This window comes from Catharus ustulatus, chromosome 18 (assembly GCF_009819885.2).
Source record: "Catharus ustulatus isolate bCatUst1 chromosome 18, bCatUst1.pri.v2, whole genome shotgun sequence".
NCBI lineage: Eukaryota > Metazoa > Chordata > Aves > Passeriformes > Turdidae > Catharus > Catharus ustulatus.
The window spans coordinates 12405427-12427004 of NC_046238.1; the positions used below are offsets into that span (position 1 = coordinate 12405427).

The 21578-nt window shown below is 52.9% G+C and overlaps 1 protein-coding gene across 5 annotated transcripts; it reads left to right on the plus strand.

Annotated features, from left to right (window-relative positions):
- The first annotated feature begins 36 nt into the window (after positions 1 to 36).
- Positions 37 to 20798, plus strand: EWSR1 (EWS RNA binding protein 1). 5 transcript variants are annotated; one of them, XM_033076024.2, is made up of 18 exons: positions 37 to 102; positions 3020 to 3056; positions 3300 to 3351; positions 3840 to 3893; positions 5116 to 5239; positions 10542 to 10728; positions 12455 to 12622; positions 13255 to 13469; positions 14058 to 14238; positions 16925 to 16962; positions 17632 to 17664; positions 18236 to 18354; positions 18660 to 18789; positions 18890 to 19012; positions 19087 to 19264; positions 19545 to 19642; positions 20017 to 20290; positions 20553 to 20798. In XM_033076024.2, exons 1-18 carry the CDS (start codon positions 90 to 92, stop codon positions 20590 to 20592), a joined length of 2064 nt encoding a protein of 687 aa, XP_032931915.1. In that variant the 5' UTR covers positions 37 to 89; the 3' UTR covers positions 20593 to 20798. The 5 variants fall into 5 exon arrangements, with proteins under 5 accessions (XP_032931915.1, XP_032931916.1, XP_032931917.1 ...); XM_033076025.2 differs by having other exon boundaries at positions 16928 to 16962; XM_033076026.2 differs by lacking the exon at positions 3840 to 3893.
- The last annotated feature ends 780 nt before the right edge of the window (positions 20799 to 21578 follow it).

Below are 21578 nucleotides of genomic sequence, written 5' to 3' on the forward strand. Positions count from 1 at the left end.
CTTGGGGTGGTGCGCGCGGCGCGGCCCGGCGGCGCATGCGCGGCGCGGGGCGGGGCCGGGCGGGCAGCGCGGAGGAGGAAGGCGAGAAAATGGCGTCGACGGGTGAGCGGGGCCGCGGGGCGGGGTGCGAGACGGGACGGGACCGGACCCCCGGCAGCGCCACCGTCCCCGCCACGGGATGGCCGGAGAGGCGGCGGGACGGAGGCGCCGGCCCGTAGCGCCGCGCCCGGGGGCCGCTGGGGTCGGGCCGTGCAGGGCCCGTCTCGCCCGTGTGCCCCCGCGCCGCCCGCTGCGGCCGCGGGTGTTTCCCCTCAGTGTCTGCGCTTCAACTGCGGCCCTCGGGGCTGCGGCCCCGCGGGATTCTCGGAACTTCGCTCTCCCAGGAGCGAAGCACCGAGCCTGGGCTCTCTCCGCGCTTTCGGCCCTCCCGGAGCTCCTAAGGGCGGGTTTTGGTGCAGATTCGGGATCGTGGAATGCTTTCGGTGGGAAGGGACCGTAAAGCTCATCCCTTAGCCAGGGACACCTGCCCCTTTCCCGGGTGCTCCAAGCCCCTCCAGCCTGGCCCTGGACGCTTCCAGGGATGGAGCATCCTCTGGGATATTCTTTAGCGCCTCACAGCCAGAATTCCTTCCCCATATCCCATCCAGCCCTGCCCTCTGGCAGTGGGAAGCCATTCCCTGTGTCCTGTCCCTCCAGCCCTTGTCCCCAGTCCCTCTCCAGCTCTCCTGAGCCCCTTTGGGCCCTGGAAGGGGTCTCCTTGGAGCCTTCTCTCCCAGCTTTTCCCCGCAGGGAAGTAAGCTGTTCCATCATCCCCGTGGCTCCAGATTTATTTGAATGAAATGTTTTTCCACGTGGGCGCCAGCTTGATACAAATAATTGGAAACTCAGAGTTCCCAACTGTGGCAACATCACCTTCAAAGTACTTCAAAGCCCAGCAGCCCAAGATCTGACTCTCCTTGAAGAAGGAGGATTTTCCTTTTTTTCCAGAAAGGAAAATGTCCCAGGCAGTGGAGTGTGAGGGAATATCACCAAGAGCACCTTGGAGAGCTTGAAAAAGAAAAGTCAGTAAAGGCACATCTGCCAACGGAATTGTCAAAATGGGGGTTAAAACCACAGCTGTGTTTTCCCTTAATTCATGGAATTGTTCCTCCTGGGAGCTGCTATTTTCAGCCTCTGGTGTGCTCCTGAGCCTCGTGAAATAAAAGGATGAAGATTAATTTCCCCCTGGAAATAAAAGCCAGGAGATGGGTTTAACTAAATGAACCATAATATTATTTTTTATTAATGTTCTATATGCCTCTAAATCCCAGCAAATTAAAAGAGAGGCATCACCACAGGCAAACTGCAAATTCCACACCTGGAATTCAGTCCTACAAAGGGAGAAATGTTGGGTTTAGGTGGGACTGGGGGAGGGCTGTGAGGAGAGGGGTTAATTGGTGCCCCTGTGTGGAGCTCGAGGCCAAAAGGAGGCTGAAAATGGAAAATTAAATGAGCTTTTGGTGGCTGGAGGGTGAGCAGGGAAAAGAGTGCAGTGGGATGAGGAGGTGATAGGAAAGGGAAGCTGGATGAGGGGGACAAGGCATTAATTAACACTCAGGATTTAGCAGAACCACGTGTAAAGTGAATTTAAAAAAAAAAACCAAAACAGAACCCTGAACTGGACAAGGAAAATGTTCCAATATTTCATGTGCCAACCTGAGAGGGAAGTGGGAATGATGCCAGAGGAGTTTTAACAACATGTGCCTTGTGTCCCAGGAGTGGGGAAGTGTTTGAAGAGCTCTTCTTTCTCAGTGTGATGTGCTCTGGGCAAGGTCAAAGGAATTAATAACTCCCAGGAATTCCTGCCTTCAGCACGGATCCAGGGGCTCTGCTCCTGCTCAGGGAGCTGGGAGTGCACCTGGAGGGTGAGGAGGAAAGGCTTGGCAGGGATGGATGCACAGGCTGAGGAGCATGAGGTTGTAGTGGATGTTTTCCAAGTAGTTCCTGGGGCTCCATCACCTTGGGAATGGTGGGATGATGACATTAAAGCTGGGCAATTTCTTCCTCAAATTCTCCAGTGCAGGAGTTGAACTTGATCCATGTGGGTCTCTCCTACCTCATGGTATTCCATGATTCTGGGATAAACATGAATTTCTACCGAGGTGTGATGGTGATGGGAGCACTGGAAGCTCTTCCCACACAGGGATGTCTGGGAACAGCTCCACTGATCCATCTCCTGCCTCTGGCTCCAGTGCTGTGGTCTCAACCAGGAAGTTCTGGGCTCATTGCTGATCTCAGGACTTCTGTGGTTCTGGGAGAGCTGGGATCTCTGGCCAGGTCTGCTGGGAATGATGAATTCATCCCTGCTCCAGACCCTGGGATGGCAGCTAGAGCTGTGAGGGAACTGGGAGCTGCAGTAGTTTCAAATTTAGCCTCCTAATTGCCATGTGGATTCATTTTCCATCTCTGCCAGCAAATCAGTTCAGCACAGGCTTTGCTGCTTGGATTTTCAAGATTTTGGTTCTCCTCCCAGTCAGTGTGCTGCCATGGATTGAGGATTTGGGGAGGGAATCACTTCCAGCTTCCCAGCTCCAGCCCTTCAGGGGGACAAGTGGCTTTCCAGCCATCCATTTGTGCCCTTGGAAGGGAAAGAGTGAAGGTGGTGAAACCTTCCAGCCCAGCCCCTTCAAAGCAGGCTGGGGGGTTTGTAAGGCTCAAATCCTTGTTTTTCCTTTGTTCCAACCCAAATCCCCCCCTGCCAGCCCCCTGGGATCCATCCAAGGTGGCAGTTAAATTGAAGCGGGGTCATTTGAGATCAAAGTGGCTGCTGCAAACAGCAGGAACAATGAGGGGAAGAGAGGTTTTGTTCCCCTCAAAAAAAAGGACTGAAAATGTGCATTTACCTTCCACCCTTGGGAAACTGGAATTCCAGTGGTTTATAGTGAGCTGCAGGAGGAAATTCCAGCTGCTGTGCTCTTGGATTCTTTAATTTTGTTAAGTCTTTATCAATGTTTTTGTTCTTTTTCTCCTTTTCTTTTAGACTACAGTACCTATAGCCAAGCTGCAGCTCAGCAGGGGTAAGTAGCTTATCCTCCCTGTTTTAAAAAGATGTAATGAAAGTAAATCATAATTATGGTTTGGGCTTAACTCAGGTATGTTTGGAAATCCTGAGGGTTTTCCTGCAGCTTTGTATTCCCATAGAATTTCAACTCATTTCATTTCAGAATTCTCATAGAATTGCACCAGTGGGCTGCTTGAAAATTTGTCTGGTGATGCAGATTTGGGGCAAGATTATAAATGTCTTTACATTCATTCCACAGCTACAGCGCCTATGCACCTCAGCCAGCCCAAGGATATGCACAGACCACCCAGGTAAAACGTGGGGAGGGGGTGGAATTCCTGCTCAATCACCAGGAATTGCTCAGTTTCCAGGAAAACACGCAGCCGGGACAAACTCCGAGCGGCAGCGGCAAAATCCGCGGTTAAAAGTTGTCTTGGAGCTTCCTCCCCCAGCCCAAAGTGCTTTTTAAAAGTGGAAATAACCTCAAGAATCCCCCTTTTTTTGTTAATTTATTCAATGCTGATCCCATAAAAACCAAATTCTGTGTGTATGTTGACACTGCTGTGTTGGCGGGTGTTGTAATCAGAGGTGTAGGAGAGAAAAAAACTGGGGGAAAATGGGGGGGATTTTGGGGAGATGCCAGAATTCCCAAATCTGCCTTTGGGACATGGCAGAATTGGACAGAGGAGGAGGAGGGAATCAGTTTTTATTGCTATAACTGTTCATACTCTCAGTTGGCTGGACTGCAAAATAATGATGAGAATAAGAGATTAACTTAATGCTTATTTTTAACCTTTAGAATCCAAGTTACTACAACCACATTTGTCTGCAAACTCCAAGTATGTTTCCAAAGGTAAATTCTTGTCCTCAAAAAGTGCTGTAGGCTTAATTTTCCTTCCCAAGAGGAGGAAGACAGGCTCAGTGTGGGCTGAAAGGAAGGTGATGGTGACTTATTTAAAATAAAAGTCTTTGGAGACAACGACTGGGAGAGCTGCTCCCAGTTGTAGGTGAGGTGAAAGGTGGGAGCAGGATGACAAGGGTAGGAACAGGAGGCCTCAGCAACTAAAACCAGCTAATTAAACACCTAACCAGCTAATTAAATACCTAACCAGCTAATTAAACCCCTAACCAGCTAAACTCAGCTGTAGGCATGTGCCCATGGTAAGTTTGCAGCATTCCCTGCCTCTTGTGGAGGGAACTTCCAGGGACAGGGATGTGTTCACATGGTCAAAGCTTTCCTGCTCCTGGTTCAGGAAGGCTGAATATCCAAAAAAGTCCAGGCTCTCCAGAAATCTGAATTCTTTCAGAATCTGGATGTCAAAGCTGTCTCCATGTCACTCCTTGAGCTGTATCCAGAGTTTTATCCTGAGCCAGGAGCTGTTGGAAGCTTGCTGGTGCCTGGAGCATGAGCTGGTAGGGCATGGCTTGGGCAGCTGGTGACACTGCTGGGCACAGCTGCTCCTCTCCTTTCCTCAGTGATTTTCCAGCTGGATTTGGAAACAAAATCAGGGAATGGGTGAGGTGAGAGCTGATCCCTCACTGAACACATAGGCACCGGAATGGGAGCAGCACCGCTGGGATACTTTGGGTGTCCCCATGGATCCCATCTTTCATGCCTGCACCAACTCCCATTTTTCAAATTAATGGCTGATGGGCATGACAAATACTCCAAATAATTGAATTGAAATCTTCCACACGTTTCTTTTAGCCAACACCAAAGCAGTTTGACACTGAAGTGACTTTTCCTTCATGCAGTTCTGCCCTGGGAGCACTCCCATTCCCATATTCCAGGTTAACCCTGGGATGGTGCCTGTGAGTGCTGCTGGTAGCTGTGAGGAGCTGGGAGCTTTCCTGTTTGCTTTCCACAGAGCAGAGGTGTGTGGTGACAATGTCAAGAGCCTGTTCCTTCAGTCTTGGCAGGGAAAAACCACTCCATAACCTCCTTGCAGAGCTGACCCGGAATTTCCCGCGGCACCTAAACTTTCACAGCAGCCTTGGCTTTGAGAGTGCTCAGCAGCTGCAATTCCTGGGGGTCACTTGTGCTCATGGATTGAATCTGTGTCCTTTTGGAGCAGACCTACGGGCAGCAGAGCTACGGGACCTACGGGCAGCCCACTGACGTCAGCTACACACAGCCGCAGACCACGGCCACGTACGGGCAGACGGCCTACGCCACATCCTACGGGCAGCCCCCCACAGGTGAGGGCCCTGCTGGGCTGGGGAAAGGCCTTCACATCACCTAGGCCAGCCCCTGGCATGGGCAGGGACACCTTGCAGGTTGCTGCAAACCCTGGGCAAACTCGGACACTTGCAGGGATGGGGCAGCCGCAGCTCTGGGTGACACGTGTGACCTCGCTCCCAGGGAACAATTCCTTCCCAATATCCCATCCAGCCCTGCCCTCTGGCAGTGAAGCCATTCCCTGTGTCCTGTCCCTCCATCCCTTGTCCCCAGTCCCTCTCCAGCTCTCCTGGAGCCCCTTTAGGTCCTGAAAGGAGCTCTGAGCTCTCCCTGGAGCCTTCTCTTCTCCAGGTGAGCACCCCCAGCTCTCCCAGCCTGGCTCCAGAGCAGAGGGGCCCAGCCCTCCATGGCCTCCTCTGGTCTGGCTCCAGCAGCTCCAGGTCCTTCATGGAATGGTTTTGGCTGGGAGAGACCTTGAAGCTCATCCCATTCCCCCCTGCCGTGGGCAGGGACACCTTCCACTGTCCCTATCCACTATTGCTCCAAGCCTCATCCAGCCTGGCCTTGGACACCTCCAGGGCTGTGACAGCCATGCATAACCAGGAATAAATGCACTGTTGAGTTTTCAGGGCAGGCTTTGGGTGCTGTGGGACCAAGGAGGACGTTCTGTGCTCAGAGAAAAGGAACCAAGCTGCTCCTGAGCCCTTTCCTTCCCTGCCAGTCCTGTCACTGGCAGTGACATGTGCCTGTTCTGATCCTGTGCCTTCTCCTCATCTTGTGCTTCCCACAGTGGAAGGAGCCAGTCCAGGTTGGACTATCCTGCTCATTCTTGCATGGAAAATTCTGTCTCAACCTGTCAGAACTTGAGGTCCCCTTTAGGTAGGAACCCTTGAGGTGTCACTTGGTTTTAGTGCCAAAACTCTCAAGTGGCAGAGCTCACACAGGCAGTGAGCAGGGATTTGCAAGGCTGCAGTGCTCTTTGCCAAACTCTCCTAAGTGCCATCTGCATGGATAAAAAAATCCTGACCATCCTAAAAGACCTTCTAGGTGACTCCAACCCCGTTGTGCCCCCATTTCCTAAAGGATAAGCAACATCCTGCCCTCCACCTTTGCATGCCCCGTGGTGGTTTTGGATTTCCAGAGCAGATACTTTGTCATTAATGCTCCATAAACTCTCCCAGCGTGTTCTTGGAGCTGGAATTTCCTCCAGACGAGTGTCTTAATGTTTGAAACTGTTGAGACAATGTTTAATTCATGTGTATTCATGTTTATTTAATGTGTGTTTGGGCTGAATATTCAGGAAGTTTAGAAATCAGATTTTCCTCCCTGTGATTCCTTGGGTGCCGTGTCCTGCAGATTCCTGGGAGAGACATTATAAACATTTTGTAGTTGGAGTTAAACACTTCCCAAAGCAAGGGAATACCAGGGCACTGGGATATCTGCCTGTGGAGGAATTTTTCAGGGGAGGAGTTGGAGAGAAAATATTAACCAAAACTAAAATATTTACTGTGGATCAGGAAAATTCCTGCTCATGAGATCCATTTCCATTTGCCAGTGTCAGTGGGGGTTATCTAAAAGGCTTTTCCTTTCTTTTAAGACTACCTAGACAAAAGTTGGCAGCAAAAAAGGATTTGTGAACTTCCAAAATTCCTTTCTGAGAAATATTTATGTCCCTGTGACTCCTGTGGACTCCAGTCCTGCAGGGGTCACAGGAAACTGCTCTGTTTATGTGTTTCCTTCTCCCTTAAGAGGAGATTTGCTGAAGGAATAATAATAATAATAATATCAGGGTTTTTTTCTGCACAGCTGCACTTTTATTTTTTTTTGTAGGCTTCATTTTCTTTTCATCCATGAACAAGCCACCAACTTAAAAAGTGGTCAAGCAAAAGATCCTATCAGCCCACAGAGCAGGGCTGTGGCAGCTCTGGGCATGGAGCCAGCTTGGATTTATCCTTCCTCCACCTGCCTCTCCTTGAGGAGGCAGAGCTGCGGAAAGGAGACTGCAGCCCCTTTCTCTCCTCCTCCTCCTCCTCCTCCTCCTCCCTGCCTTTCATGCTCAATAAACCCCTGGGCCAGACACTGTCATGCCCTGAGAGACGTGCAGTTCTTACAGTTGAATCCTGTTTTCCTAAGAATCACCTTTTTGTACTGCAGTTCCTTAAAGCAAAATGATTTTTTTTTTTTTTTGCCTCAGCAGCCTGGGGTTTGGGTAAGGTGTTGTTGAGGTCAAGGAAATCCAAGGTCTGTGTGGATGCAGCCTCTCAGGATGGGTGGGAATGGCAGGGATGGATTTTTCATTCCTAGCACTCTGTTTTCCCACCTTACCCTGGCTCCAGGACACCCCAGGAAAGAGTTCCCACCCCACTTCCCTCCCTGGGGCTGTAGGAAAAGGTGTCTTGGAGCCACCCAGTCACTTTGTTCCAGAGAAAAAAAGGATTTGGGAGCAGCTGCCTCAGTTTCAGGTTCACTGGGCACCCTCAGACCTGTGGCTCGTTAATCACTGCAGGGTGTTAGCAGGAATTACTGGAGTAAATAAAGAGCATTTCTGTGTCCAGGTGTGGCTCTCTTGGAAGTGGGAATTGCTCTCTAAAACCAGCCAGCCCCTGCTTCCCTTTACCTGGGAAATTTGGGGTGTGGATATTGATATTTCTCATGGTTTGGAATTAATGAACACACTCACAGCTGCCATAACAACCCCAAAATATCCCCAAACAGAGGGGCAGTTCTGCACCCCTTCTGCAGCCCCTCACTGGTGGGATATACACAAGCCAAGCAGCAATCAGCTCTCTTCCTGAATAAATCTCTCTGGAAAGAAGAAATCTCTCTGAATCCAGCCTTCTCCAGTTGATATCCTCTGATGATCAAATCCTGCAAGCTTCTCCAGCACCTGGAGGATACCTGGGCTTCAGTGAGGGGTTTGTTTGGAGCCTTCTGGGGTAATTTAGGCACTTTAGGCAGGTTCTTATTCCTTCTGTTATCTTTTTCTTTCACCAGCTTTTCTGCTGTCAACTTTTCCTAGCTGGGAGGGGAGGAGAGAGAAGTGATGTAACACGAATGCCACCCTCAAAACAGCTCTTGAGGGTTCCCAGAGTGTCTGATCTGGGCTTGATTTGTGATTTAGACCAGTGGGATGGGAAATCACTGCCTTTCCTTTGGGACAAACCCTTCCTGCTGTGCACACTCTTTCACGAGGGAAATGCTCCATCTAGAGCTGAAGCTTTAAAATTCAGCATCTTTTTTCTATTTTTTTTTCCTCTCCTCCCTTTTATCCTGCTGCCTGTGCAGAGCCAGCAAAGCTTTTTGCTCCCAGTAACAGCACTGGGGAAGGGGGCTCAGCTGTGGGAGGAGCACCCTGGGGCTCCAAATCCAAGGGGAACAGCCCAGGGCAGGGCTGTGGCTGCAGCACAGGGGCTGCAGCCTGTACTTAGCCTTTTTTAGTGTGTGGTCAGGCTTGGGCCAGTTAAAATAAGGGTTTATTTAACTCCTGGGATTGGTGCTCCCTGTGGAATTGCTGTCTAGCCTCACATTTAAATGTTTGGGCTGCTCAAATTTGTCCAAAAATCCTCCCATTGGGCATCATCTCCTTCACCCTTCTCAGCCACACTTTTCAGAGAACAGCAGACAGGAATATTGACCATGAAAAGTGATTTTCTAGTGATTCCTACAAGTGTTTCCAATTTCCATTCCCAGGTTGGCAGCCCTGGGATGGGGATGGGCTGGGGGGCAGGGAGGAAGAGGGAGGAGTGGGCAGTGAGTCCAGGCTGGCCTTGTGTGTTCATCAGGATCCTGAGGGTCACTAGAAAGCTGAACATTGGGGGTGTTTTTAGAGAATTTGGTGTGCAGACCTCCTGCCCTGCTCCCATTCCCTTTTCCTGCCCACTGGGAAGGGCCCTGGTGTGGTGGCAGCAGCAGGAGCTGTGGCAGTGCCTGTGGAGGCACACAGTGTTCTGCTGGAAGTGCTGTTTGCTTTGCAAATGAGGGAATTGGAATAAAATGCTGCAGCTCAATTTGCCTAAAGGAAAAGTGTGTCACAAGCCTCCCATGTTTATTAAGAATCAGAAATGATGGAGAAGCTGTTGCCTTCACTGATCCCAGCCGTGAGAGCATCTGGCTGCTCTATTTGCCCTTTTTTATTTTTTATTTTTTTAAATCAGATTTGCTTAGCAACATTTTTATTGCTGTTTTTCCATCTAGGTCTCATATTCTCAATTTGAAAACTTGCTAGAAAGGTTGTTAGGAGCAAAAACCCAGTGTGTTAATACCAGTTCACTTTTGTGACTAGGCAAATGCCACTAAATTATACAGGACCTGTTCTGGGGTCTTGGATATTGTAAAACTGTTGAAAAGGAACTCTCTGAGCTTTCAGCTTTTCCCCTAAACCATGCTGAAATTCTGAGAAAAAGGGAAGGTACATAAAACATCAGGAGCTGCCTGATGTGTCTCTTTTGACCTTTTTCTCATGTGAAAGCAAATGGAAAGTGCTTTTCTTTTGTTTCCAGCTTTACTGATTTAAAATAAGCCTTCAGAAATGCCTCTGAAAGACTTCCCAGGCCAGGTTTCTTGCTTTTATTTTTCAGAAAAGCTAAAAGGGTGGGACTGTACTTGCTAAATCAGTTGGATTTCTTTTACTTTGGAGCTCAGGGGGGTTTGTTACCCTGCCTTTGTTGAGGAGATGCTCCATGTCTCAGCTTGCCCTGCCTGAGCTCTGGTTGCTGTAAACAATCCTGGGTGCTGGTCCAAGGGTGGCTTCCAGAAAGCTCCTGGGAATGGGATTTTGGGATGCTGAGGGACTGGAGGCTGAGGCTTCCCAAGGTGAGAGGGTTCTGTGAAAATGCAAAGGGGCAGGGTGAGGTAATTGATGATTAAAACTTTGTGTGTCTTTGTGTTGAGTCCCAGGAACACCACAAGGACCAGAGCTTGGGAAAGCTGGAGAGGGACTTGGGACAAGGGTCTGGAGGGACAGGATGAGTGAGGGGGAATGGCTTCATATGGACAGAGAGCAGGGTTAGATGGGATACTGGGAAACTGAGGTGAGGGAGGTGACACAGAGAACCTGTGGCTGCCCCTGCATGCCTGGAAGTGTCCAAGGCCAGGTTGAACAGGGCTTGGAGCAACCTGTGACACTGGAAGGTGTCCCATGGCAGGGGAGTGGAGAGACATGAGCCTTAAGCTCTCTTCCAGCCCAACCCATCCTGGAATTCTGTGGTTCCAGTGGAGTTGTGGGACTGGGCTGTGGAGCTGTTGTGGGCTTGAGCTGTGGGGTGGTGCTGTGGGGCTGGGCTGTAGGGTGGAGCTGTGAGGCTGAGCTGTGCTGTGTTGCAGGTTACAGTGCCCCGACTGCCCCCCCTGCCTACAGCCAGCCCGTGCAGGGCTATGGCACGGCCGCCTACGACAGCAGCACGGCCACGGTGACCAGCAGCCAGACCTCGTACGCAGCCCCGTCCGCGTACGGCACCCAGCCCGCGTACCCGGCCTACGGGCAGCAGCCGGCCCCGTCCGCTCCCGCCAGGTACTGCCTCCTCCTCATCACCATCATCCTCATCATCACCATCATCCTCCTCATCACCATCCTCCTCCTCCTCATCACCATCCTCCTCCTCATCACCATCATCCTCCTCATCACCATCACCATCCTCCTCCTCCTCATCACCATCATTATCCTCCTCCTCCCTCTCCTCTTCTTCCTTCTCCTCCTTCCTCCTTCTCCTTCCTTGCCTTCTTTTCCCCTGTCTCTTCCTCCTTCTCCTCTGTCTGTTCTTCCTCCTCCTCATCCTTCTCCTCCACCCCTCCTCATCCTCCTCCTCTTTCTCCTTCTCTTCCTCCTGCTTGTTCTCCTTTTCCTCCCCCTCTTGTTCCTCCTACTCCTCCTCATCCCTCTCTTCCTTCTCCATCTCCCATTACTCCTCTTTTTCCTCCTTCTCCTCCTCTTCCTCCTCCTTCTCTCATTCTCCTCCCCCTCTTGTTCCTCCTTCTCCTTCATCTCTAGTTCCTCCTCCTCCTCCCCTTTCTCCCCCAGCGCCCCCGTTTCCCAGGGCTGTGGCAGCCCCTCCTCCCCTCCTGTTGCCGTGCCCCCGCTGCCCTGCCGCGGCTGTGGGAGGGCTGTGCTCCAGCACGGTGAGTCAGCGCGGTTCCTGCGGGACCAGGGAGCCAAATCAGGCTCTCAGCTCTTAGGGTACAGCACAGAACTGAGTCCTGTCTGCTCCCCAGTCACGGGGTCAGGCAGGATGCTGGGGTGGATGCACAGGCTGCAAAACATTTCCTCTAAATCTCACCCCTCTGGGCGCTGCCTGTCATCTATTGAGTCGAATTGTTTGCTCAGAGGATATGAAAAATTTAGAATACATAATGGAAACTTGTTTGGAAGTGAGTGAAAGCTGATTTATTCCTATACCTGGTGTCTGTAGCAAGCACTGTGGGAAGGAAAGGCAGAGCCTGGCACAGCTCTGACAGGTTACACTTTAAAGGAATGTAAATTTGCAGGATGAATCCTGATGTGAATCATTTTTCCCAGCTTCCACAGCAAAAGCAACTTCATTCTTTTTGCTTCACTCTGAGAAACACATAGAAATTAAAGACTCATAGAATCCTTTGAGTTGGAAAAGCCCTCTGAGATCATTGGGGCTACCACTAGCCCTGTCCCCAAGTGCCACATCCACACAGCTTTTAAAATTTGGGACAAACAGAAGGGGGTGTGTGAATCATGTGCAAGGGGTTCTCAATTTTCAGGCCTTGAGAGTTAATTCTAAACACAAAATCACAGAGTGGTTTGTGTTGGAGGGGACCTTTAAAGGTCACCCAGTCCCAGCATCCTTTCTCTTCCATGGGGTAATTGGGATAATGTACATGAGGCAATCCTCTGCTGGATTCTGAACCAAACAGTAGGAGATTTCACTGCCTGCCTTGCTGGCTGCTTCAGCTCCTGCTTTCCCAGGGCTCTGCAGGAGCAGCCTTGCTGGCTCCAAAGTCTGAGCCCCATGGCTGTAGGATGAACAGGAGCTGTGGTGTTCTGTGCTCTCTGTTCAGGGCACTGCCTGGGCCTTTCTTGGAGTGTGCAAATACCCAGGCAGTGAGTGCTGAAAGTGTTTATTACGTATTTATTGGCTACTGCCAGAGTTACTGTCACCAATCAAGGCCAGCTTTAATGCTACCCCAAAAAAGAGATCACAACCATCAATCCTGGGGGGATCTGAGTCCCTTGCTGCTGGGCACCAATGTTGTTCCACATTTCTCCCCAGACCCCAGGATGGCAGCAAACCAGCAGAGACCAGCCAGCCCCAGTCCAGCACGACAGGCTACAGCCAGCCCAGCCTGGGCTACGGGCAGAGCAACTACAGCTACCCCCAGGTGCCTGCCAGCTACCCCATGCAGCCTGTCACCGCTCCGCCCTCCTACCCTCCCACCAGGTAATGCTTGGCACTGCTCAGTTAGGGCCTGTCCTGGGGGGTGGTTACTGAAAAGGAGCTTTGGGACCTGGGAGGAGGAGCTGTGCTTGTTGTAGTTGTTGTGGTGGGGATGGGGAGGCTGTTTCAGAGTGTAGATGTGTTTCTGCATGTGCACACCTGAGAAGGAAAATGATGACAAGTGGGGTTAAGCCTTTTTTTTTTTTTTTTTTAATTTTAAGACTTTTCCTTGGGTGACCTTTTACTGCCTCCTTCCACATTCAGCTTGGCCAGGAGCTCTCTTCTCCCCTCAGGTGTCTAATGTGGCTTCTAAAATGCACACTTTGAAATTCTCAAAGCCTCAGCTGCATGATGGGAGCTTCTTTTATCCAGGGCCTGTTATCTCCATTACCACTGAGTTTTGCCCTGGCACTTGTGCCTTTTCCTAGAGGTGTGAATAAACTGGGAATTAGCCACATGGTTTTTGTTTTCACAGCCCTTCAGACTGGCCTCCATAGGATGACTTCAGCTTTTAAAGTGATTTACAGCACTAAATACAGCCTCTAATTGCATTGCCTTCCAACATGAGCCACTCCATGCACACTGCCAGCGAATTGCCTCATCATCCCACCTTTCCCAACGCTTTTCTCTTCCAGCTATTCCTCCACACAGCCAAGCAGCTACGATCAGAGCACTTACTCCCAGCAGAGCAGCTATGGGCAGCAGAGCTCCTATGGCCAGCAGACCAGTTATGGCCAGCAAAGCAGCTACGGGCAGCAGCCGCCTCCCACCAGTTACCCACCTCCCACTGGATCCTACAGCCAGGCCCCCAGCCAGTACAGCCAGCAGAGCAGCAGCTACGGCCAGCAGAGTGAGTGGGACCCCTGGGAAGGAGCCCTGGCTTTAGTTTGGATCTAAACTCGAAGCTGGGTTGAAAGGAGAGAGGGTTAGAGCTGGGATTTGGCCTTCCTTGATGAAAAATGTCATTTCTGGAGGCAGTGGTAGGTTGGGATTATCTCCTCAGGCAAAGGATAGGAACACAGAGGCACAAAATATTTGTGGGGAGGAGTTGAGCCTGGAGAAAAGGGGGAAAGGGGGAATTTCTGGCTCTGCACAACTCCTTGACAGGAGGGGTCAGCCACAGGGGTTTGGCTCTGCTCCCAGGAGTAGATGGGACAAGAGGAAATGGCCTCAGGCTGTGCCAGGGGAGGGTCAGGCTGGATATTGGGAACATTTCTTCATGTTGGTCAGGCCCTGGGCAGTGGTGGAGTCCCCATCCCTGAAGGGATGTAAAGGACATGTGGATGTGGTACTTGGGGACATGGCTGGGGGAACAGCTACCATCAATGCTCCCAGAGCAATTTCCCCAAACTAAACCACCCCAGTGCTGCTGTTGTGGCTGGAGCTGAGGGCAGGTGAAGGGGCTGCCTCTCCCTAAGCTGTTTCCACCCTTCCCCAGGCTCGTTCCGCCAGGACCATCCCAGCAGCATGAACATGTACGGGCAGGAATCCGGAGGCTTCTCCGGCCCCGGAGAGAGCCGGAATCTGAGCGGCCCCGATAGCCGGGGCAGGGGACGAGGGGGATATGAGCGTGGAGGCATGAGCAGAGGTGGGCGGGGAGGAGGACGCGGTGGAATGGGGTAAGAGCAAAGCTTTTCTCCTTTTCTCTAATTCTGGTTTACCCATAGGATTTGAAACTCAAAAGAAGGGACTGAAAGGTTGACGTTCCCAGCTGTGTTTCCATGGAGGACATCTCTGTGTAGCAGCATTGCTTGTCATCCATGGAAACATTATCCTAAGGGAAATAGGAGCAGGATGGTTGCTTTGTCCTGCAGCTGGTTGGGCCCCCAGGGAGGGGGAGATTTGGGGTAATGCTGGCCCTGGCACTTTCAGCTCCCTTCATGGTCGCCCAGAGGTGGAATCCTCTGTGGGGTTTAACTCTGGGTGGAACACACACAAACCTTCCACCAGCTCCAGGGGATGCTCCCTGGGCCTCAGGAGCAGGGATTTTGGCAGGGCAGGAGCCCTGTGTCAGCCTCCTCCCGCAGAGCCTGCGAGCTCAGAGTGCCTGGAACACTTGGAGCGCACGAAGGAGCCCGAGAACAGAGAGCAGGAAGTGCTTTGGCTCCCAGGCCTGCTCCCCCTTGGAGCATTCAGGTGCTCTGAATCAGTTTGGCCATTTCATCTGGTGGCACAGCCTGGTTTGGTGCCACCTGTGCCTTCAGGTGTGTCCCCATCCGTGGAGATGGTTCTGATAGAGGCAGGGGAGGAGAACTAATCCCAAAGGCTCCTCCGAGAGGGAATTCACAGCTTTGTGTGTGTTCCATCCCCTCAGCCCGTTGCTCAGAGCTATGCAGAGTGTCCCCAGGTGTGGCACAGGACATGCTGTGCCTGCCCTGGTGCTGGCAGGGTGGCTGTGATGGCAGCTGTCCTCCAGAGGCCACTTCCTCCCGCGTGGCACAGCCTGGTGACACTCCCAGTTTGGCAGTGGATGGCCCCATTCTGCATAGCTCTGTTGCAGCCCATTGACGTGGCATGAAATCTTTATCAGAGAAATCCAGGAAAGAATGGAAGAGGCTGGTTTTGTGTGGGAACACATCCAGCTTGGAATTGGCTCGGGTGGAACAGAGTTCCAGGGATCTGCATAAAGATTTCAGCCGTGCTGTATTGATCTCTTAACGATGAAAGTAGATGTAGACACCTGAAATGTCTATCATCACATCTTCAAATTTCTAGTCCCTTCCGAGCTTCTCATTGCCAAAGATTTGTCACCTGTCTCTGATCTCACACCTTAATCCCAGCTCAAATTTGCCTCCCAAGCGATTTCCCACCTGGCCAGACCCTTACAAAGGGTCCCCCCCCGCCTTATGGACGTAGAGTTTGTGATGTCCATAGAACAGGTGGCTTCAGGGGACACCCAGGGCAGGTAGGGGAACTCGGCCCACCTTAGCATGCTGTGGTGATGGATTTCAGTGTCTCCAGCAGGTAAGGAGCTCGATGTTATTAACGTGCCCTTTTTCATTGCCTCGATGATTTGATATTTTTATGAAAATGGAAAACTTTTTAACATGCTTTGTCGCATTTATATGCTACAGGTTACAAAGTGAGAGCCTTGTAAACACCTCAATACTTAAAAAGTACCCGTACTCAGTACTCAGCCGGCAGCATAATGAAAAGTGGGACTAGACACGGTGTCCATATGGAGAGGAAAAAAATACATAGAATATTTTTAACCCAATGTATTGATTGTATAAACGGAATCCTTCTGTAACTTTGGTAACTGCATACTTGTTGTTTGGTAATAAAACCAGAGGAGGGTATACTACTACTTTAGAATTGTGTAACGTTAAAGAAAAAAAAAAAGTGTAAAAATCTTATGTTTAAAAAGAGAGACATTACGTAAATGGTGTGTACTTTAACGAGAGGAGGCAAAGCTGCATGCAACAGCTCGAAATTCTGTATTGACTTTTTTTTTCCCAGTATTAGAGGTGCAATACTTGCTAGAAAAATTCACGGTGCTCTCCCTCCTCCGCTCGGCTCCTTCCAAACAGCTTGCTGGCTCACCCAAAAAAAGAGCAAGAAGCAGCCCAAATCCTTTCTCAAGGTGGTATTTTCCTACTTCACCACCACGCTCCAAAGCAGTTTTAGCTGTGAATGCTTCAGCCAAAGCTTTTGGTGAAAGCTGCGGCCCTGTTTGCATTGGCACCTGCCCAAAAGTGTGTGTGTCCACAAAGCTGCACCCCTGGCCTTGGAGCCCCCGCTGTACTCTGTAAGTTCTCCCTCCAGAGAGTTGTTAAATTCAGTAGTGACCTGAATGTATGGCTTTATTCTGAGGGTTTCAGGGGTGATGTCAGCTGAACTTTGTGTTGTAGGTCTCGCGTGTGGTTTGTCTCCTTTTACGCTGTTAAATGTCAGGGACCCGCGGGCCCGCTCTGCCACAGGCTGAGGGTGCACCTTGGTGGACACACCGAGGGGAGGGAGTTGACCACCGAAACACCCCCAAATTGCTCTTCAACAGCAACAAAAAAACCCCACTTTGATTACAAGCATCCCCATTTCTCAGCCAAGTATTGCACTGATGATACCCGAGTAATGCCAGGGCACCGACAGCAAAGCGGTGCCTCAAACCACACCAAGGTTGCTTTATATGTAAAGAAAATTTGAGCGAGCTGCCCTGAAGAAAGGCCTAGTGCTGAGATGAGACAGAGACAGAGAGATGTTTGGAGATGTTTAGCCAGTGCCCTTCTCCCCTGTGAGCCGCAGAGGCTCAGAGCGGTGCTGGCTTTGTAAAGGGAAAGGCCTTCATTTCTTCGTTTATCCCCCCAGCAGCGCTGGAGAGCGAGGTGGCTTCAATAAGCCTGGTGGTAAGTTTTTGAGCATTACAATGGATAGTGTTAAAAAAAAAAAAAAAAAAAAATTGCAGTCAGTTTTTTTTTTTTAGCACGAAGTGTAATTTTTTTATTCGTTTAAGTGGTTTAAAAAAATGACAATGTGCAACCAGACTGTAAAAAAATGACAATGTGCAACCAGACTGTAATGGGTACTGCCGGCGATGCCCAGGGGTGTGTGGACACAGTGGAAGAGTTGAGCAACTACTCCTGTAATTTTGGGGAAAAGAAATGCTTTGGATGTAATAAATCTTTTTTTTTTTAATATATATATAGATATATTAAGTAACTTTGATTAATGAACTTAAAAACTGATTGGCTTGGTAAAACCTTTTAAAAAATCAGTGTTAATAGTGGTTTGAAACCTGCTAAGAAAAAAAATCAGTGTAATAGTGGTTAATGGTTTGAAAGCTACTAAAAAAAAAATCAGTGTAATAGTGGTTATTGGTTGGAAAAAAATGCTTAAAACCAGTGTAATAGTGGTTTTTGGTTGGAAGAAGTGCTAAAAGAGCCACCTGATGGCCCAGTAAGGTGCAGTGGCGCTGCTTGTGCGGCGCAGGTTGTAGCTAGTGTTGTGTGTGTCGGTTCTCCAGCCCGCAGGGCCCCCACTAACAGCCTTCCCTATGCTTCTCTCCCGCCTGGCAGGACACATGGAGGAAGGACCCGACCTGGATTTAGGTAATTCCACCAAATTCCCTCCCAGGGTTGTGGAGCAGACGTTTGTGTCCTTGTTCCAAGGGCTGCAGTGTCACCCCAGCGCCACTTCCAGCTGTTCCGCCTGTTCCCATCATTTCTTCATTCCCAAACAGCTGGAAAACCACACGTGGTTCCTTCTCTGCAGGAATTAGGGGGATTGGGAGCTGCTCTGGAGCTCTTCCAGGGAGCCTGCAGCACCCCCAGAGCCTTGTCCCTTCCTGTCACAGAGGCTTGTCTGGAAGTTCTCCATCAGCCTTCCAGCATCGGAAAAGGGGGGTGGATGTCCTTGTGTGGGAGCCCAGGGGGCACCAAGGTCTTTCTCATCCTTCCTCTGGGATGTGTCCTGAAATAACCTGGGGATTCTTCCCACGTGGGTGGGTGTGGGCTCTGTCTGGCCATGGCACTGGGATGGGAGAGGAGGGGGGCCTGGGGTTTCCTGTCACTGCCAGAGCGAAGCTGCAGCTGTGGAGGGGATGACAGGATGGAAAGAACTCGGCCCTGGGGTGTCCCTGCCCTTCCTCTGCCTGCTCTGACTCTGGGAATTGTCTCCTAGGCCCCCCTATGGACCCAGAGGAGGACTCGGACAGCACTGCAGTCTATGTGCAGGGACTCAATGATAATGTGACCCTGGAGGATCTGGCAGATTTCTTCAAACAGTGCGGTGTTGTCAAGGTGAGGGGACACCAGTGACACCTCACTGAAAAGGGTCACCCACCTCTTCCTCCTCCTGTTCCTCCTCCTCCTCCCTGCCCATTGCTCACATCCTTCTGGCCCATCATGTCCAGGCTCTGGGAGAGTCCTGGCAGTGCTGTTTTGGGCCTGTCCCTTCATTTTTGGGGTGTCTGGGCTGTTGCTGTTGTCCATGGTAGGCCTGTGGCCCCTTTCTTCTGTCCTGGAGTTCCTGGAATGCAGAACAGAGTAAATCCCTGCTGGGCTGTGGGGACACGGGACTGGGGTGACATTCCACTGTCCCTTAGATGAACAAGAGGACGGGGCAGCCCATGATAAACCTCTACATCGACAAGGAAACGGGCAAGCCCAAGGGCGATGCTACTGTGTCCTACGATGACCCGTCCACTGCCAAAACAGCCGTGGAATGGTTTGATGGTGAGTGCTGGGGGACCTTTGGGGGTGGAATTCCTAAAATTCCAGGTGTGGGAAGCAGGACCTTGATTCACTGATGCTCCTGGCATTGTGTCCCTCCCAGGGAAGGATTTCCAGGGGAGCAAGCTGAAGGTGACCCTGGCAAGGAAGAAGGGCCCGATGAACAGCCTGAGGGGCGGGCTTGCCCCCCGGGAGCAGCGGGGAATGCCCCCACCCCTCCGTGGAGGTACCGTGCAGCCCCTCCTGAGCTGCTTCCCACCCTTCCCGTGGCTCCCAGCACTAACTGGCTCCTTCCCACAGGTCCAGGGGGACCCGGTGGCCCAGGGGGCCCCAGCGGGCCCAGCGGCCCCATGGGCCGGATGGGGGGAAGAGGTGGAGACAGGGGCGGCTTCTCCTCGAGGGGACCGCGGGGATCCCGGGGAAACCCGTCCGGAGGGAGCGTCCAGCACCGCGCCGGGGACTGGCAGTGCCCCAACCCGTGAGTACCCCTCTGTGCCAAGGGGCAGCATCCCAGCAGCTGGCCAGGGTAACCAGGCCTTCCCCAAAGTCACTTCCCAGGAGGCAGCTTCCACCTGGCACCGAGGGAGGGATGGGGTCTCTGCTGGGGGCTGTGGGTGAGCGGGCAGCCAGACACCCACCCCCTGTGGGAGCTGTGCCCTTGCTCCTGCCCTTTTGTCCCCTCCGCTCGTGCTTGTGCTTCCCAATGTCACCTGGCTGGAATGCTGTCCCACTCTGGCCTAACTGGAATTTGTACCCAGGGGCTGTGGAAACCAGAACTTTGCCTGGAGAACGGAGTGCAACCAGTGCAAGGCACCCAAACCGGAGGGGTTCCTCCCGCCCCCCTTCCCTCCTCCAGGTACGTCTGGGGGGGTCACAGCCCCCACTTCCCAACGGGACGCCTCAGCCTGGCCTCTGTCTCCTTGGGGAATGGCTGGGCCAGCTCCAGGAGCTGCCAGGCCTTTATCCCTCCATGAGCCACAACGTGGAGAGTGGGATCACCATTTCTGCTGTGCTTCCTGGATTTGGGGGGACTGTCAGCAGCACCCCCGACTACCCAGGGCAGTGCTTCAACCTTAATGAGTCCTGAATCCCCTCGGGTACCCAGCAGCTCCCAGCCCTTGTGCTGCTGCTCCTGCCAGAGCTGGATGTGCTGGGATGGCGGGGTGGGGGCCACCGGAGCGGGACGCGCTCTCTTGGGTCACTCCCAGGGTCTCTCCTCCTCCTCCCCAGGCGGTGACCGCGGCCGGGGCGGCCCCGGGGGGATGCGAGGCGGGCGCGGCGGGGGCCTCATGGACCGAGGGGGGCCCGGCGGGATGTTCCGAGGCGGCCGCGGCGGAGACCGAGGGGGATTCCGAGGTGGCCGGGGCATGGACCGAGGTGGCTACGGAGGAGGCGGCCGGAGAGGAGGAGGAGGAGGCGGCCCCGGGGGACCCCCGGGACCCCTCATGGAGCAGATGGGAGGAGGAGGCAGAGGACGGCGCGGAGGGCCGGGAAAGATGGACAAGTATGGATGGAGGGCGGGGCAGAGAGTGATGGGAGGGGACAAGGGGACACTGGGGAGGAGGAGACCCTGATGGGGAAAGGGTGGGGGTGAGTGGGGTGGGACAAATGGGTAGAGGAGCAAGGCGGTGAATGGGGGGGTTGGCAGGGTGAGGGGGCGGTGGGTGAAGGGGTGCAGGGTGTCTGGGTGGGGGGTTAAGGACCCTCCCCGGGCTGGGGGGGCTCCTGGACCCCACGACTGACCCCTGTCCCCCCCCGGCCCACAGGGGCGAACACCGCCAGGATCGCCGAGACCGGCCCTACTAACGCCGCCCCCCCAGAGCCGCATTTACTACCAGATTTATTTTTTAAACCAGAAAAAAAATGTTTTAAATTTATAATTCCATATTTATAATGTTGGCCACAACATTATGAGTCCTCCTTGTCTGTACTTTAGTATTTTTCACCGTTTGTGGAGAAACATTAAAACCAAGTTCAACGGTAGCGTGCTGAATTCTTTCTTCCCCCCCCCCCCCCCCCCCCCAAAATAAAACCGGTTGTTTAACGCGCCCCCGCCCCCCCCTCCCTGCCTGTAACGCTGTGAACGGTTGTGACGGTTGTTTTTTTAAATAAAATTCCCGCTGTTTGTAACCGCACCATTGCTGGCCTTTCTTGAAAGCATCCCTGGGAGCCGGGGGGAGCGACCCCGGGCCCGGGCCGGGGTAGGATGGGACGGGGAGGGGGAACGGAGCTGCCCGGTGCATCCGCTGTGCCTCAGTTTCCCCAGCGGGTGGGTGAGAGTTCCGGGAAAGGGAGGGTGGGGGGAGGAGGAGATCAATGGAAGCGGGGAGCCATACCCGGGCGGGGGTGGGGGGTGTTACCCAGTGTGGCTGTGTGTCACCCCCGTGTCCGTGTGCCCCCCCGCCCCACCACGTCCGTGCCCCCGTGTCCGTGCCCCCCGGCCCTGTCCGTGCTCCTCCCCCTTTTCCCGCCCCGATCGTGTCTGTGTCCCCCCCCAATCCGCGCCATGCCGCTGTCCCCTCCCGTGCCCGTGTCCCCCCCGTGCCTGTCCCCGCCCGCCGCCGCCGCCGCCCCCGTCCCGGCCCTTTCTGGGCCGCCTCCAACTTCCCGGCCGGGGCGCGGCGGCGGCGGCGGCGGCTCCGCGGGGCTGTGGCGGCCGAGCCTCGCTGGGAGCCCCCCGGGCCCCCCCGGCCGCCCCCCAGGCCGCTGCCCTGGCCGATGGCGGCGGGGGCCGCGGCGGGGCCCTCCCGGCGCTGGGAGCCGCGGCCCGGCCCGGAGCGGGGAGCGGGCCC